Source organism: Heteronotia binoei, chromosome 3, assembly GCF_032191835.1.
Source record: "Heteronotia binoei isolate CCM8104 ecotype False Entrance Well chromosome 3, APGP_CSIRO_Hbin_v1, whole genome shotgun sequence".
Classification (NCBI taxonomy): Eukaryota; Metazoa; Chordata; class Lepidosauria; order Squamata; family Gekkonidae; genus Heteronotia; species Heteronotia binoei.
The window spans coordinates 95,363,352-95,379,883 of NC_083225.1; the positions used below are offsets into that span (position 1 = coordinate 95,363,352).

Sequence of the window (16,532 nt, forward strand, 5' to 3'; positions counted from 1 at the left end):
TTGATCCACAAGAGGACCTGTCCTTTTACTCCATGACTCTCAAGCTTTCTAAGAAGCCTTTGATGAGGAACTTTATCAAAAGCTTTCTGGAAGTCAAGGTAAGCAACATCTATCGGGTCTCCTTTGTCCACATGTTTGTTCACCCCCTCAAAGAAATGCAACAGGTTAGTGAGGCAAGATCTTCCCTTGCAGAACCCATGCTGAGTCTTCCTCAATAACCCGTGTTCATCAATGTGCCTACTCATTCTGTCCTTGATAATGGTTTCTACCAACTTTCCCGGTATTGAAGTCAGACTGACTGGCCTGTAATTTCCCGGATCTCCTCTGGAACCCTTTTTAAAGATGGGGGTGACATTTGCTACCTTCCTCAGGAACGGAGGCAGATTTCAATGAAAGATTACAGATTTTTGTTAGAAGATCCACAAGTTCAACTTTGAGTTCTTTCATTTGCTACAGTCCTCAGGAACGGAGGCAGATTTCAATGAAAGATTACAGATTTTTGTTAGAAGATCCACAAGTTCAACTTTGAGTTCTTTCAGAACTCTCGGATGTATGCCATCCGGACCCGGTGACTTATTAGTTTTTAATTTGTCTATTAGTTGTAGGACCTCCTCTTTTGTCACCTCAATCTGACTCAGGTCTTTCAACACCCCTTCCAATATTAGTGGTTCTGGGGCAGGCAAACACTTCTCATCTTCCTGGTGAAGACGGAGGCAAAAAATGCATTCAGCTTCTCAGCCATTTCCCCATCCTCCTTCAGTAATCCTTTTACCCCATGGTCATCCAAGGGCCCCACTGCTTCCCTGGCTGGTTTCCTACTTCTAATATAATATTCACAAAGTAGAATGTCACCTTTAGCCTGCAGAGGCCCATTATGTTGTGCAATATAAATTAATCTGTGTGATAACAACACTGGATTTTAGACAGCACTTAATCACCTTTTGTAAAGCAATTTACCTCAGTAACAGGTTTGGATACATTCATCTTCTTTGTCTTTTCTGGGTTTAATGACTATGGTTAGAGACACTGACTATACATGAACAAAACAGAACAAAATAGACTGTATTTTTTAAAACATCTAGGTCAGTGTTCCCTAGCTTACAGTTTGCAAGCAACATTATGTTACCATGTAGGTTTCCATGCATTAGATGTCAAAAATAAAACATATTCCATAGCCCTTGTGTTCTAAAATAGGGGGCATTCATTATGTACTATGGAACTGTGGGACTCTGGGGGAATGACAGCCTTTTTCAAAGAAGGTCAGGTAGAAAACAGCCTAACAGCACTATCCTGAGCATAGTTACACCTTCCTAAATTCATTGAAGTCAATGGGTTGAGACAGATATAAAATCTTTTCAGGATGGTTCAACAATAAGAGGTTCTGAATAACTTTTTCTGGGTAAATTACACTCCTTAGCACACAATTCCAGTACAAAGTATCATTTAATCATCTAAAAAAAATCACAGCAATAACTTTCTGATCCTTCTTTGATTAGTGGGGAAACATGACAATATTTCTTAACCATGGGATGTCACAGTGATAGAGTTATACCAACAAATTATTGCATAGAGTTTTTGCACACCATCATATAAATAGTGATGGAGAAGCTCATATACATGGTAGGTGTTCAGAAAGAAACTCTCTTCATCATCGCTAAAAGTTATCAACCATTATGGGCCAAGCTTGCCCCCAAACCAACCCTCATAATTTTGTATTGTTTCATAATAGATTCTTGCCAAATGTAACATCTTCCAGTTTCCTTTCTTCCCCCATTCATTGAAATGTAGAGGTATGGAAAAAATGGCATCTGAGAAAAACATGGCTGGCTTTTAAGTTAGTCTCTACTCCACCCAGTGAAGGGTTTGGGGCATGTCGAGATTTTGTTGACAAAACTCTGAGAAATATAGCTTTTTAATAAACTGTTCCTACTGATATACAGATCAGGAGAAATTTAAAAAAACCCTATTCCCTAGAGTTCCTTAAGGCAAAGGGGATTCTAAGTATGCTCTGAGGTGTCCATTGCAGAGAGTCAGGTACTTAAATCCAAAATTAGTTTATATTTACATGTAAAAAAATTAAAGCAGTTTATGTTCAGAACATTTGGTACGATTATTTTTGTTTTTCACCAAAATTATAACAGTGTTATCTATACAGATCGCCTCCCTCTCCCTTTTAAGCAAAGGCACTTGTGTTTGGGTATACATACATAGCAATATGTATAGCATGGGTAGAACGAGCTGGCCAGAGATATAAGTATTCTTAAGAAATAATTATATATTATTCAAAACACATGGAGGCCGCACTCTTTCTCCTGCAGTCAGTGCAAGAGTGATGTCATTTCCTGAAAAACTGAGAAGTGATGTCACACCTCTCTAGGAAACTCTATGGTTTTCTCTGACAGTGACGCCACACCTCTCTAGGAATCACCAAAAATGATATGGTTTTACCACAACGTTTCTGGTGATTTCTAGAGAGGCATGGCATTACTTCCAGGGAAAACTTAGAAGTGACACCATACCATCACCTACAGAATTTTTTTTCCGTTTCACCAGCTGTCCACTGGAGTGCCAGTGAGCATATGGCAAACCTGATATTGATATCTTGATATTGTCATTATGAACAATTTTTGTTTTGCTCCTTTTTTGTCTGTTATCTATAATTTCTGCCAGGCTTTTGACTGAGGACAGTGATGACTGTTAAACTGGCACCTCTCTCCTCTGCCCTTTGCCCTCCCCCGTGCAGTGTCCAGAAATCTGAATTAGAAGAACTTTAATAGGATGCAGCAGGGTTTAAAATCTGTTTAAATTGATTGTATTGGTTTTTAAATGTATGCATTTATTATCCACTGTTGTACATTGCCCAGAGCTCAGCACAACAATTTATTTCTTGTACAATAATAAAATAAATAAATCATTTCAAATGAACATATTTATATGTACAATGTACCACATTTATAATATAATATTTTTTATTATGTTGACTTATTGATGCGCAAATCATATTGAAAAGGCATAGGGGAAATTCCTGGAAAATGTGCTGAAAAGGAAAAGCATAACAGCTTTTGGTAACATAGCAGGTCTTCCCAGGGCTTTTTTTTGAGCAGGAACACAGTTCCGGCTGGCTTGGTGTCATGGGGTATGGCCTAGTATGCAAATGAGTTCCTGCTCTACCTTTTCTACAAAAGAGTCCTGTTTGGAACAATGTTGACACAAGGGGTGTGGCCTAATATGCTAATGAGCTCCTGGTGGAATTTTCCTTCAAAAAAAGCCCTGGATCTTACCATGACATTTTATTCAATAACTGGCTGGATGAAAGTGTGAGCGATTTAAGGTGAATGAATGGTGCAATGTCGCCATTATGACCACTCATTTATAAGTTTGTTTGTAATGGCTGAACAATTTGTGGCTGAATATTAGCATACCTCAGTGAAATTTGGTATATATGTGTAGGACAGAATTCTACATTTCAGCTTCAGATTCTACCTTGAAATACTGAACTACCTAATCAAGTGTTGGTATTCATTTTGCAGAAGCAATTCAAGTAGTCCTATCTTGACCCAATACAAGGGTAAGATGAGAGATGCAAAGCGTACTTCAGTGGAATAGCTTTCCTCTCTTTACCCTGAGCACTGAAATATTTCAATAACAGGAGTAATTATGTTTACAACATAATTCTGCATTTGAAGTCTGAACACTGGCTCAGTCTCTGAATTACTTTTAAAGGGGAGGAGAAAAGTTACAAAAGATATTGTAATTTGTTTGATGACTCTCAGATACTGTGATTTTGCTTTTTGCAAACAATTAGAGGAAAAATTCTACTCCAGTTGCATTTTTTGGCACTATGCACACAGAAATACCATGACAATTTTGTCATGTTAGGATATTGTCATCTGCACATCAGTAAATAATGATGCCAAAGTTAGGTGACTTACCTCTTACAGTTATTTTTCTATAAATGAATAACCATCAGGGGCATAGAACAATAGCAGAAAACCAGTAATTAATAGAAAGAGATAAAAAATAGAAAGAGATAAAAAAAGATAATAGAAAGAGATAAAAAATAGAAAGAGATAAAAAAGAGATAAAAAGGAAAACTTATTCAGGGAAGTACTGAAGTGTAATACTTGTTGTCAGTATGTTGTTTAATTGAGACTGATTTATAACGGAAAAGAACTGGTGTAAATTGATCAATATGCAGTGGGAGGGGGCAGATTGATCACCACAAACATTCTACCTTGTGAAAGTGTGTACTTAAGCTCTGGGTGTTTGAAATAGGACCTTGGTGTTTTAAAACACAATTGACACCAAAAACAGATTTCTTTGGGGATGATATTGTACTACTCTAATATACTGGTATTTGGCTTGCGGCATTACACCTCAAATACAATTTATGTAAGTTTTTAACAGTCAGGACAAAATTTTAGTAAAGAGAAAACATAGTACAATTATGTGGAATTTGCTGAAGTTGCTCTCGGGCTTTTGGTTATTTTTTTTTTTTAAATGAGCAGCTTTGCACATTGAGCAATTTAAAAATATTCTATCAAGCTCACCAGCCTAACTTTTTGGGGGTATTTTTGTATGTGTGTGTGTTTGTCTGCACCTGGAAGTCATGTCACTCTCTGGTGACTGACCCCTACTGGGGGTCTGAAGGATGTTCATGCTTGCCCCCACCTCTCAATGGGGTATTTGAAGAACAATCTCCCATTCAACTACTAACTACAGTCAACTCTGCTTAGTTTTCAAGATCTGATGAGATAAGCCTTGCCTGGGCTATCCAGGTAAGGGTTCACCAGCCTAACTTTGAAGGGATACAAATCTTTATTGTATCTTGACCCAAAGACTAGTGTGGATAAAGTGACAAATTTGAGATGTACTTTATTGTCCTCTTTGAAGAGACAGGTCTAATAAAGGGATGTCAGTTATTAAGTATCTTCCTTTACCTTCTTTCCCCTCACACCCACCTTATGCCAGATCAGGAATTTTTCCCCCATCTAGTTGCATAAATATCTTGTTCTTCCTAATTATAGCTGTAAATCCTCTGCTGTGCAGAACAGGGCAGCTCATGTGTGCAATAGGAATCATCTTCCTGAGCAAGTATTTCAGCCATCTCAGATGCAGTCCCACCTGGGATTTGATTATCATATGATTGCAAAAATATTCCACTTTGGGAAGCATGTGCTACTTTCTCTTGATTCCATTTAGTCATCAGGGTCCCTTCTTTTGTGTTGTAGGGAGGAGATGTGATTCAGTGGTTAAGCCTCTGCTTTGTATAGGGTTGCCAAGTCCAATTCAAGAAATAACTGGGGACTTTGGGAGTAGATCCAGAAGACATTGGGGGTGGAGCCAGGAGTAAGGGTGTGACAAGCATAATTGAACTTCAAAGGAGTTCTGGTCATCACATTTAAAGGAACCACACATATTTTAAATCCCTTCCCTCCATAGGAAATAATGAAGGATAGGGGCACCTTCTTTTGGGGCTCATAGAATTGGACCCCCTGGTCCAATATTTTTGAAACTTGGGGGGTATTTTGGGAAGGAATCCTGGATGCTATGCTGCAAATCTGGTGCCTCAACCTAAAAAAGCAGCCCCCCAAGAGCCCCAGATACCTGCAGATCAATTCTCCATTATTTCCTTTGAGAAAAAGTCTCCATAGGGAATAATAGAGTTCCCTCTCCTCCCTCTGTTTTCTCTCTCTCACTCACACACGTGCTTAACTGTCTCTGGTGCAAGTGGGCAGCCTGCTGGTCTGAAGCAGTAGAACAAAGCAGGAGTCTCTGGTGCCTCCACAACGAGGTCTGGAAAATACAGGGGCTATGCTGCTCTTTTACACACACACTCACTTGTCCAAAAGGAAAGCAAAACAAACAGAGGGGCTGCACTCTCATGAGGTCTGCTGTTGCTAACCCTTCCCCATGAAGTACTTCCTGCTCCAATTTAAAGGCACACACACATTTTAAAACTGGACCTGTTTGCAGGTCCTGCCCAAGATCTAGAGGTACAGGGCGGCTGTGGGGAGGAGCTTCCCCCACCGGCCAGCTGGTTGGGGATGGGAGGAAGCCTGTAAAACCGGGGAATCCCCCGCTGGGACCTGGGGATTGGGAAGCCTAGCTTTGTACACAGAAGATTCCAGGTTCATTCCCTGATATATCCAGTTAAAAGGGCCAGGTGATGTGAAATATCTCTCCCTAACACACCGGAGAGCTGTCAATCTGAGTAGCTTTTGATGGACCAATGGTTCCTTTCAATATAAGGTAACTTTGTGTGTGGAAGCTGCCAGACCTGCTGTTATGGCAGGAAGTGGTGGGCAGGAAGCCTGCCTAGGGTGCTATGTGCCCTTGTGGCAGCAGGCCAAGAATAGATATTAGGATGTGCTTGGGGGCTATATCTATATCAATATAAAGAGCTAATAAAAAGCAGGATCAATAAGGCAGGCAGAAATGCTTCTTTGTATTGCACAGCTGCTGAAAAGAGGAACCAACTACCAGTTAACTAACAGTAGGATTGCGACATCCTAGTAACCAAGCTAGGAGCAGGCTTCTAGCTAGGCTAAACATTGTATAAGAACCCGAAGTTTATGTGTTCATGTAAAGTATGTACTTCCCCTTTTCTGAAGAGAACTGAAAATGTATTTGTGATGCATCAAATGTATCTGTTAGGCATTAATTAATTTACACCCGGTTGCATTGGGGAAATCCCCTGGTGAAAGGAAGTAACGAACTGGTTCCTATGCTGTATGTAACGGTTTGCGGTCACAATGTAACCAGGTGACCTGATCAGATGACCCTGTTTGAAATGATATAAAAAGCCTGCGTTTTGCTGTGTCCATTGCTCAGACTCCCACCTTTGCCTGGGCCCGTAAGTACGTATGTAATAAAGAAAGCTGTTTTCCTGATTTCGCCTCAAGCCTCCTCTGTCATTGCACCTGCTTTAACTGACAAGGATGGGTTTTCCTGCTACACCCTCAGGACAGCACAATGTATAGTGATAATGGATTGCATGTACATTCACATTTATACACATAGAAGGTTACAGTGCTTTATGATCCAAATGGGTTGCTAGTAGTACTGGATGCAATATGCACTGACAAATGAAAACAAAGCTGTAATTAGTAATTATTTTTAAAAGTTATTTAAGGGAAAAGATATTAAATAGTGTTTCAGTTCTCAGGTTTTTATTACACTTTCAAGCAGTTGTTAACAATTGGAACAAAGGCTCCTTGGCTTTCCACATAGTTAATATCTACTTGGGTCCCATTCATGGCCTCGTGGTTCATTGGGTATTCATATTTACTATTTGATATTAGAGAGAGAGCACATTCAAGTTCACTTGGAACAATTACAGTGACTGTTAGATTCTGACATGTGAGATCACAGAATTCTTCACTGACTAGTGGATGAAGTGATGTTCCTGCTAATATCAATAGCAAAGCTCCCCCTGATTTTAATGAAGCAGACTTGCAACCTCAGTTAAAATAATCAACAAGACTAAAATATATTCTTTATTAAGTTACTTATATTCAAATTGTCATGTGTTTTTAGAACCAGCTGTTAAAATAATTAGGGAGCAGGAGTAACCAATTGTTTTACTATTCAAATACCAGAAGAGAAGGCACCCAACAGATTACTGTGCAGCATCATACTTTAGTTTCCCAGGTTTTTTTCTTGTAGTAAAGCTATTAGCATTTTGTACTGAGATCTGGGGAATGCAAATAAAGTTCCTAAAGTGTCATATAAAGTGCTGGGTGACCTTAAGCCAATCACATTTTCTCACTTGAATTTAACTCATTTTTAACTCATAAACAAAATTTAAATGTTTGTTGCGAACATACAAAGAGAAGGAAGAACCGTGCACACCTTGGAGGAATAGCTCATTTCAGCTATTAATAACAATGGTAGTAAGGTCTTCTGGTCTATCATCAATACTGGTATAAACCCAGCCTCTAAAATCCCATGCTGTATTGCCCCTCTGGCATGGGAAAACTATTTCAAGAAGCTATTATTCTCTAATGCTAGTGCTAGTACATCTAGTACATTCTTTATTATTCCTCTTGATATAACAGCATTTTGGTCTGAGGTATCAATTAAGAAGGTCATTTGCCTTACCAAAGGATTATAACTAGGAAAGGCCCCAGGCTGTGATGTAATCCCTAAGGAGCTATTTAAGGCTGAGCCACAAGGGTGGGCCACAGTTCTTGCCCCAGTTTTCATTCAAATTAACATCAGTGGACAAATACCCAATTTATGGAAACATTCTATTATTGTCCCAATATTTAAAAAGGTGTCCAGAAGTGAGCCATACTGTTATTGACCAAGCAGCCACCTTTCTTCTTTAGGAGAGCTATACTCTGCTTATCTACTAAACAAGCTCCTGGATTGGATGGATTCAGAAACCTTATTGGGACATGAACAGATAGAATTTAGGTGGGGTTCTTTGACATGTGACCACTGTCTAGTTCTTTATCACCTGGCTGAGAAATATTCATTCTTTGAGGGCGGGCATCTGTATGCAACTTTTATTGACCTCAAGGGGGGCTTCAATTCTTTAAATCACCCCAGATTGTGGACTTAATTGAACTACTAAGGACAAAAGACTCCTAGGATTTATTCAACTATTACATTTGGGCTCAACTGCCCAAGCACGATGCGGGTATGATGGGAATTTAACAAATCCATTTAATTTGGAAAAGGGAGCATGACAGGGATGCTTGTTGGTGCCTTATTTGTAGTAACAGTTTTTAATGACTGCTGCCATCCACCAGAATTAGCTGAGACCGGGGTGCCTATTTTGCTCTACATAGATGACATTGTGACCTTGTCCCAGACTAGGGTCAGGCTACAAAGGATTTTGCAATCTTTTTCTAATTATTGCACTTAAGAAAGTCTGGTGGTTAATTATTCAAAACCTAAGCTCCTAGTTTTCATCAAGACCAGAAAATGGAACCCATCCCAATGGTCTTTCAATGGGTTTAATATTGAGCAAGTCAAGAAGTGTTTTTTTTAATTAGGGTTTGTAGAATCTTTTGGGCTCAAGTGCCGTGTTCTACTGGAGAAAGTTTTCTTTACAGACATTTCGTTCTCAGCTGCGGAGAACATCCTCAGTGGCGTTGCAGCCGGAGCAGGCGCTCTGACCTTCTTGGCTGCTGTGCATTGAGTGGGGCCAGGGCTGCTGGAGAGCTGCTATTTCTAGGCTGGAGGAAGTGTGGTGAAAGGGCAATTGGTTTGTGGATGTGCCCATTGTTTGGTGGGGCTTCCTGGAAGGGTAGTGATAAGGAAACTGGTTGTTGAATGTGACCATTGTTCTGTGTTAATTGCTGGGAGGGTTGGAAGGGGTGTGAAAATAAGGAAGATGGTTGTTGACTGTGCTGATTGTTCTGTGGAATGTGCTGGTTGTTCTGTGACTTTCTGCAATTTATAGTCTGTAGGGTGTTTTGCAGAGCTGGGTACCAAGATTGGTGGATGAAAATGCCTTCTTCCTTTCTGTTAAAATTGTGCTGGTGTTTGTAAATCTCAATAGCTTCTCTGTTCAGGCAGGTATGATAATGTGAGATCATAGAAAGGACTTCAGTTCTTTCAAAGTGGATGACGTGGTCTCCTTGAAGTGCATGTTCAGCTACAGCTGATTTTTCTGGCTGAAACAAGCGACAGTGTCTTTTTTTTGTTTTTTAAATTGTTTGCAATACTGAATATTATACCTACAATGGTTTTACAGGGGAGATTTTTGAATGTGCCCTTATGACCTTAATGGAATAGATACATCCTTCCATGCCCTGGTCAAATGCAGGTTTTTTGAGAATATAGGAAAGGAAAGAAAAGGTCCCCTGTGCAAGCACCAGTTGTTTCCGACTCTGGGGTGACGTTGCTTTCACAACGTTTTCATGGCAGACGGGGTGGTTTGCCATTGCTTTCCCCAGTCATCTACACTTCTGTCAGTGGAATATAAGGGATCACTATATTAAGCCTTTAATCAACCATCCCTGTACACTTTGGAAATCCTGGCTCTTTTGCTCACTGATAAGGATTCTAAGTTTACTCTAGCAACTGCAAAATTTGTCTCAGTCCTTTTAGTCCTTGCATAAAAAAAAATAAGAAGCCAGTATCTTCTGCTGCTCGAGATCTTTGACTCAATGAGCTTCTAAGGAAAGGACAGGACAGGACAGGACAGGACAGGACAGGACAGGACAGGAAAGGACAGGAAAGGAAAGGAAAGGAAAGGAAAGGAAAGGAAAGGAAAGGAAAGGAAAGGAAAGGAAAGGAAAGGAAAGGAAAGGAAAGGAAAGGAAAGGAAAGGAAAGGAAAGGAAAGGAAAGGAAAGGAAAGGAACTGGAGAAAAATGTTCTGGGTAGATACTGAAAATATGTTCTGCTCTTCAACTGTGTAGAAGAAGAGGGAGAGGAAACTCCAAACATTCCCAGCTCCCTGTGCTTCATCACAAATTCGATCCTTTATATAACAAATCACCAACATAATTTTTCAATAAATCTGCCTTCCATTTTGTGCTGCTGAGTGCAAAAATACAAGACCCCTTGGGTTTTTAAAAACAAATGAGAAAGTGAATGCAAGGAAAGAAGTGATGGACAGGGAGAACAAATTAAATGAAGGGGAAATTGCTTTGGGGTGGATCTGGAAAAACAGTTGGAGGGTCTTACAGAAGCCAGTCAAATGACTCTAGAAAATTTCTTCATTTTCTCCATGACATTCTCTAGCTGTTTATCTCTGACATCTAGTGATCAGAGGTGTAATATCTCTGAACATCAAGGTACCATTCAGCAAATACTTGTTGAAAGATGTTGAAAAACCTTTTGTCTGCATCCATCAACATCCCTTCCAATAGTGAATTCCATGTGTTTTATTTTCTAGAACAATTACCTTGCCTATTGAATAATAAAAATTCAAGGCAACTTACAACATTAAAATCCATTCAAACTGTGTAAGATTAATAGCAGCCATTAAAATGTACACACACAAGGGACACAACAGTTAACAAAAATCACTCCCAAAATGAAACCGTATCAATGTATCCCAGCATCCTGCTTCCAACAGTGACCAGTCAAACACCTCTGGCAGTGTACAAGAATAGCATGCCCATCTTCGGCATTATCTGATCTACACAGATATCTTATCTCTGATCATGCAGATTTTATCTATCTGGTGAGGCTAAATGGAATATCTTCAGTCAGTGGAATAGGGATAGAATTTCTGGTGAAAGAGAAGGGGTGATGGGAGTAACTGAAAAGAGGAAAGAGGCATCACTCATATTATACAGCAGTTCTTCCTTTCCCCCGTGAGAGAGCCCAGATCTTTCCTTACAAAACTGTAATTTGTGAAGTGCCTTAGTAGGAAAGAATCTAACAAATTTAAATTTGTAGTGCATCTAAGCACATACTGCAAGCAGGGGAGAGCATTTGTCTCCCTGCCCTTTTGATAGTCAGGCACTCAAAAAAAAGTTTTTGTATCCTCAATAGTTGTAAGAATGTAGGTGGGTGCAGCAGTTCAGATTGCTTCAGCATTGTGACCCAGCTACGGTGTCTTAGTCTTGCAGCTTTATACATGCAAGGTTCTTGAACTTGGCACTTCACCCATATTGTGTTTCGATCAGCCCTTTGTATTTACGATTTCTTGTACAGGAGTGATTGCAAACCCCAGGTGATTGCAATATAGTTGTCCAAATTGTGTATCAGGAAAAATTACCTAAGGATTCTTTACACTTTTTAGTCTTAATCCAATACAGAACTGAGCACACTTAAATTCACTGGAACCAATGGATTCACATATACTTAACTCTGTCAGACTGTGGCCTGCAGATTTTTTCCCCAGAGACACATTCAATGGCATGGAAGTTTTTTAATAGTTTCAACATAAACTTTAAAAAAAAAACTTCATCATTTAACTGTCACATAAACTGCACATACATGGATAAAATGTTATCTGTGTCATGAAGCTGTGGAATGAGAAAACCATCAAACTTGGGGAAGTAAATGGGATTTGAAGAACAGATTTCTCGATGTTCCAGAGCTTTTGAAATCAAAATATTTAACTCAGTTGGGAGTCAAACCATTCTTAGTATAAAAACTATCACAGCATCTGGGCCATCTATTCCTCATTGCATATCCAAGTCTATTTTGGGACAGTGTTTTCATAGCCATATATGAGCCTCTCTTTTCCATTACACTATGTCAGATTTTGTTTAGGCAAGAGACTAGAGAGGGAGAAAAAAATAGAATAAAGTTCACTGAATTATCAGGAAACACCACAAGTGCAGAAATAAGTTACATTCTCAAAACTCTTTCTACAATTCCCTTCTCCCCTGTTTTCTTCTTCAGTGAAAAGCAATCGCCTCAAGACTTGGTTTTATTCTTATGATAAAGGTACTCATAAAAACTTTATCAACTGCTGAAATCTGGATGACATGATCTCTCAGGATACATATAGGTTTGCTAAGAATTATATATTAATTAACAGCACACTATCTGACAAAATTGGATGCATTTTGGATTAGGTACAGATGTGGCTTTGCCTGGGAGGACAACTTGCTCAAAAAGCAAAGATACAAAAAAAAAAGAAGTATAGGATTAGTGATGCTAGCCTACTTTTGGCACATGGGAAGTTTTAGCATATTGAATTGAATAGAAGGGAGATTTCTTCTGAAAGAAACCAAATGTAAACTGCTGCTGTGTGAATGGAACTTGTACAAACAGTCAGTGACAAGGGAATAGGATACAAAACTGAGGGAAGAAGACACACAATGGCAATTGGCCTTCCATTGCTTTTAACAACCAGGAAACCTTTGGGAAGTTCTGCAGTACACAAGAACAAGAATAGGGGCCACATAAAATAAGCCATATTAATTAATTGGGCACTGGGAACCAACTCAATTTGAGTGTTAAAACATTGACCTTTTCTAGATTGTTCAGCTGTGAGCATCAAGTTGGAAAGCGAATAAGCTCCGGAAAAATGAATACCTTAACTATATATTCAATAAAGAAGGTAAAATCATTGGATGAGTAATCCTCTCTGCTTAAAGGGCAGTGTTGTTCCCTGAAATCTATCCTTGTCAAAGATCTCTAAACAACACACCTGTTCTAGTGGGTAGGAGATTATCCACAGTGAAGGATATTCACAGCAATTTTTAAGCAGTGACTCTGCACTTTTGATTTTATAGTACTTTTTATTTGCAATATTTTTACTATTGGTAAAATGCAGCATACACCACACAATAGCTATAGAAAAATTTAAACTTCATGTGAGTGTCAGTTTTACTCGTCATGCTGGGAAATCATAAATTGTCTGCTAGAAACAGCTTTCCATTTCAAAGGAAAAGAACTTTCCAAAATAAACAATGGAAAAATATAGCTGTAATAGGGAAGCTGCCATGGCATTTGAATGAACACACTTTAAACTAAGAAATACATTATTGGCTTGCCACTGGAAAAGAACATTCCCTGAATGTGTTCTGCCTTCATTTTCATATTATTTAAATACACAAAGATCCTTTTATGCTTCATGCTAACTTATTTTTTCCTTATGCTTCATGCTACCTTATTTTTTTTTATACATAAAAATGCAGGTCATCTTTCCAGCACTAGCAACTACTCAGTATATTTTTTACACTTCTCATGTTCAACTTTTGTCCAGCTGACTTCTTCACTTGCTTTTAAGCATGCAAAACAGATACTGAGATGCTGTCTTCATACCTTCAATACAGCATGCACATTGACAAAACCATCATTAAGAATATTATTTCCTAATGGTTGTTAGAAGCTAAATCATTTGGGATTTTTGTACCTACAGAGCAGAGATTTTGAATGCCCACAAACTCTTCCTAGTTTTTAATAACAGGGTCTCTCATGTATTTGAATTAAACCTCACAGTGAGATCTTACATACTTCATTTCAAAACCTGGTAAATTTTAGGTTCAATGTTCGCATGAGATGCCATATATCTTCACAGAAAACCTCCATCAAGTTTCATCTTTATAGTAACACTACTGTTCTAGGGTGTCCCTGTTTTTGAAACTCAAATCACTTCATAGTCTGTTCCCTTTTTAATTTCCTCTCTGATTCAAAGAGAGCTGCATTTTCTCCTCTTCTTTTCTGCTTTTCTTTCTTCAGCTACCTGCTACCCTCTCACCAGATAAAAGCATTTTGTCCACTCACCTCACTCATGTTTGTTTTGAAATGACTGTTCACAGATTTCCACTTCCTCTGAACAGAGCTACTGTACCAAGCTCTATGCTCTGTTTCTAGCTTTTCTATTAAAAAGGGCTGCACAGTGGCATCATGCCTCTAGTAAACCAATAAGAAACATTCACCTGCTGAACCCTTCAGCATATATCTGAGAGCACAAAGGGCCACCTAGTGGTACAAACAGGGAAACGGACCATTTAAAAGGCAGGCTAGTTCTTCTTCAAAAGCTGTGTTAACAAATAAGGAGAGAGGGAAAGGTTGCCAGAGAATATGTAAGCATGAGAGATGACGGGGAAAGTGTGTGTGGGAGAACTTAAGCTGAATTCCCATGTGCCACTAAAAGTGCTTCTCAGCCACTCTCCTGGTATTGGTGCGCATGTGTGGAAAAAAAGAGTAGCAGTCTTAACTGTGTCTCTGGTGTCTGAACTGAATGTCTGTTTAGGAAGGTTGATTTACCATCCCACCTTACTGTGTGTGTGATTTTGTCATATTGTTGCATGATGAACTCATAATTACAAATGAATTAGCTTGAATCTGCAGAGGCAGACTAAGACGCAAGCCTTTAACAGCTGCAAAAATTCAGCAAGTGATGCTTGCCTCAGCAATAGATTCCATGCCAAGTAAGACTTACCTATTAAATACTCTGTGTGCAATGTAGGTGATGGAAAAGTGGCTATCTTTGAGGAGACTTACACTTGCTGCTGTGGGATAGGCACACGCAAGCCTTTTTTAAAGCATGAAAGAACAAAACAGGGGGGAAAGCACAGCTTAGGTTAAGCAAAACACAGAAAACACTGTGATATAGAACTCAATCAGCACTGCTTTGAACAATAATGTTTGTTGTATTCACAAACCAATACATGGAATTATCTGAGCACATCAATATGACAATTGACACAGTCTCTAATTCTTACTACAACAGTCCAATAGTCTTAAAGCTGCAACATCCACTGGCGTTCATTTGTAGTTATTCACATTGCTTTGCTCCAAAGGACATATTGAATTAATGATGAATACAGTACAAGCCTTTGTGACTGTGGCAATAATGTGGCAACATGCTTCCTAGGTTAATTCATTCACATGTTTCAAGAGAATAACCCTTCTTCTGGCCACCTTGTTTCTACCGGAACTACTGTTCAATGATTTATTTATGTATTTATTACATTTGATTTATATCCCACCCTCTCTGCAAGCGGACTCAGGGCGGCTTTTCTATTAAAAAGGGCTGCACCGTGATTGCTGCAAGCACTAGTCTTCTCCATTTTCCCAGCAGTATGGTTTTCTTAAAAAAAAAAAAAAAAAGCATAAGAAAATGTACACTCCAGAGCAACAGACAGGAAAGCACAGCATTCATAGTATACAGTGCATTAAATAGCAAATATTCAATTTCCAAAACTGAATCAAAATCCTCATAAAAACTTTAAAAAAATCACACTTTGGAAGAGCACTACCACCAGAGGATGGGGTCTGGGGATGGAAATATGTGTTCTCTACATTTTTTAAAAGCACTAGATGGCCTTAACAATCTTTAATAAAATTATTTATTTATATTAAATGTCTATCCTGCCCTTGCACACATGTTGGCTCAGGGTAGGTTATTGTTTTATTGTTTTTACTTGTTTAAACTTTAATATATTGTTTTAACTCTGAACTGTAGGTTTTTATTGTTGTTACTGTATGTTGTGATCCACCCTGAGCCCATTTATGGCCTGGCCCTGGCTGTGACTACACAGCTGTCTTTGGGGCCAGGGGCCACCAGAAGATGCTATTCAGAAGAGCATAAAGCTCACCAGGAAACATATGGGGAAAGCTGGTCTTGCAGTTATGATGGTCCCAGACCACATAGGACTTTAAAGGTTAATAACATAACCTTGAACCTGATCCAGTGCTCAGCTGGAAGCCAATGTAGTTGGTAAAGCATTGGCTGCATGTGCACCTATTTATATGTCTCCAGCTGGCTCACCACTGCATTTTGAACTAGCTGAAGTTTCTGAAGAAGGGTCAAGGACAGCCTTCCATAGAGCAAGTTGCAGTAGTCCAGTTGTTGGAGTTCTCCAAAAAAGGTTTCAGAATTAATAATATAAATCCTTACACACAATACAAGTAGGAGGACAGAGTTGTGTTACATCAAGTCACAAATAGTATCCATTAAGCATTTTTAACACCCAGCCACATTCTGCTAAGCATTTGCAGTGTTCCCCTAGAGAGCACCTGCAGTGACAATCACATCTACCCATGTATAAAATATTACCATTTGATTGGAGAAATGCAATACTGCTATAGAAGAGTACAGTTTTGAGGAATGACTTTGGAGGGGATCAGGGCAAACACTTTGCTTGTATCTGCTGA

At 39.1% G+C, this 16,532-nt stretch overlaps 1 protein-coding gene across 1 annotated transcript in view; it reads right to left on the reverse strand.

Moving 5' to 3' along the window:
• The window catches only part of PCP4 (Purkinje cell protein 4), a 101,263-nt gene extending 86,956 nt beyond the window's left edge, over nucleotides 1-14,307 (reverse strand). Inside the window, exon 1 of the mRNA XM_060234246.1 lies at nucleotides 14,154-14,307. Within this exon, the coding sequence (XP_060090229.1) occupies nucleotides 14,154-14,162 (9 nt within the window). The 5' untranslated portion in view covers nucleotides 14,163-14,307. The remainder of the gene's footprint in view (nucleotides 1-14,153) is intronic.
• Nucleotides 14,308-16,532: the final 2,225 nt, after the last annotated feature.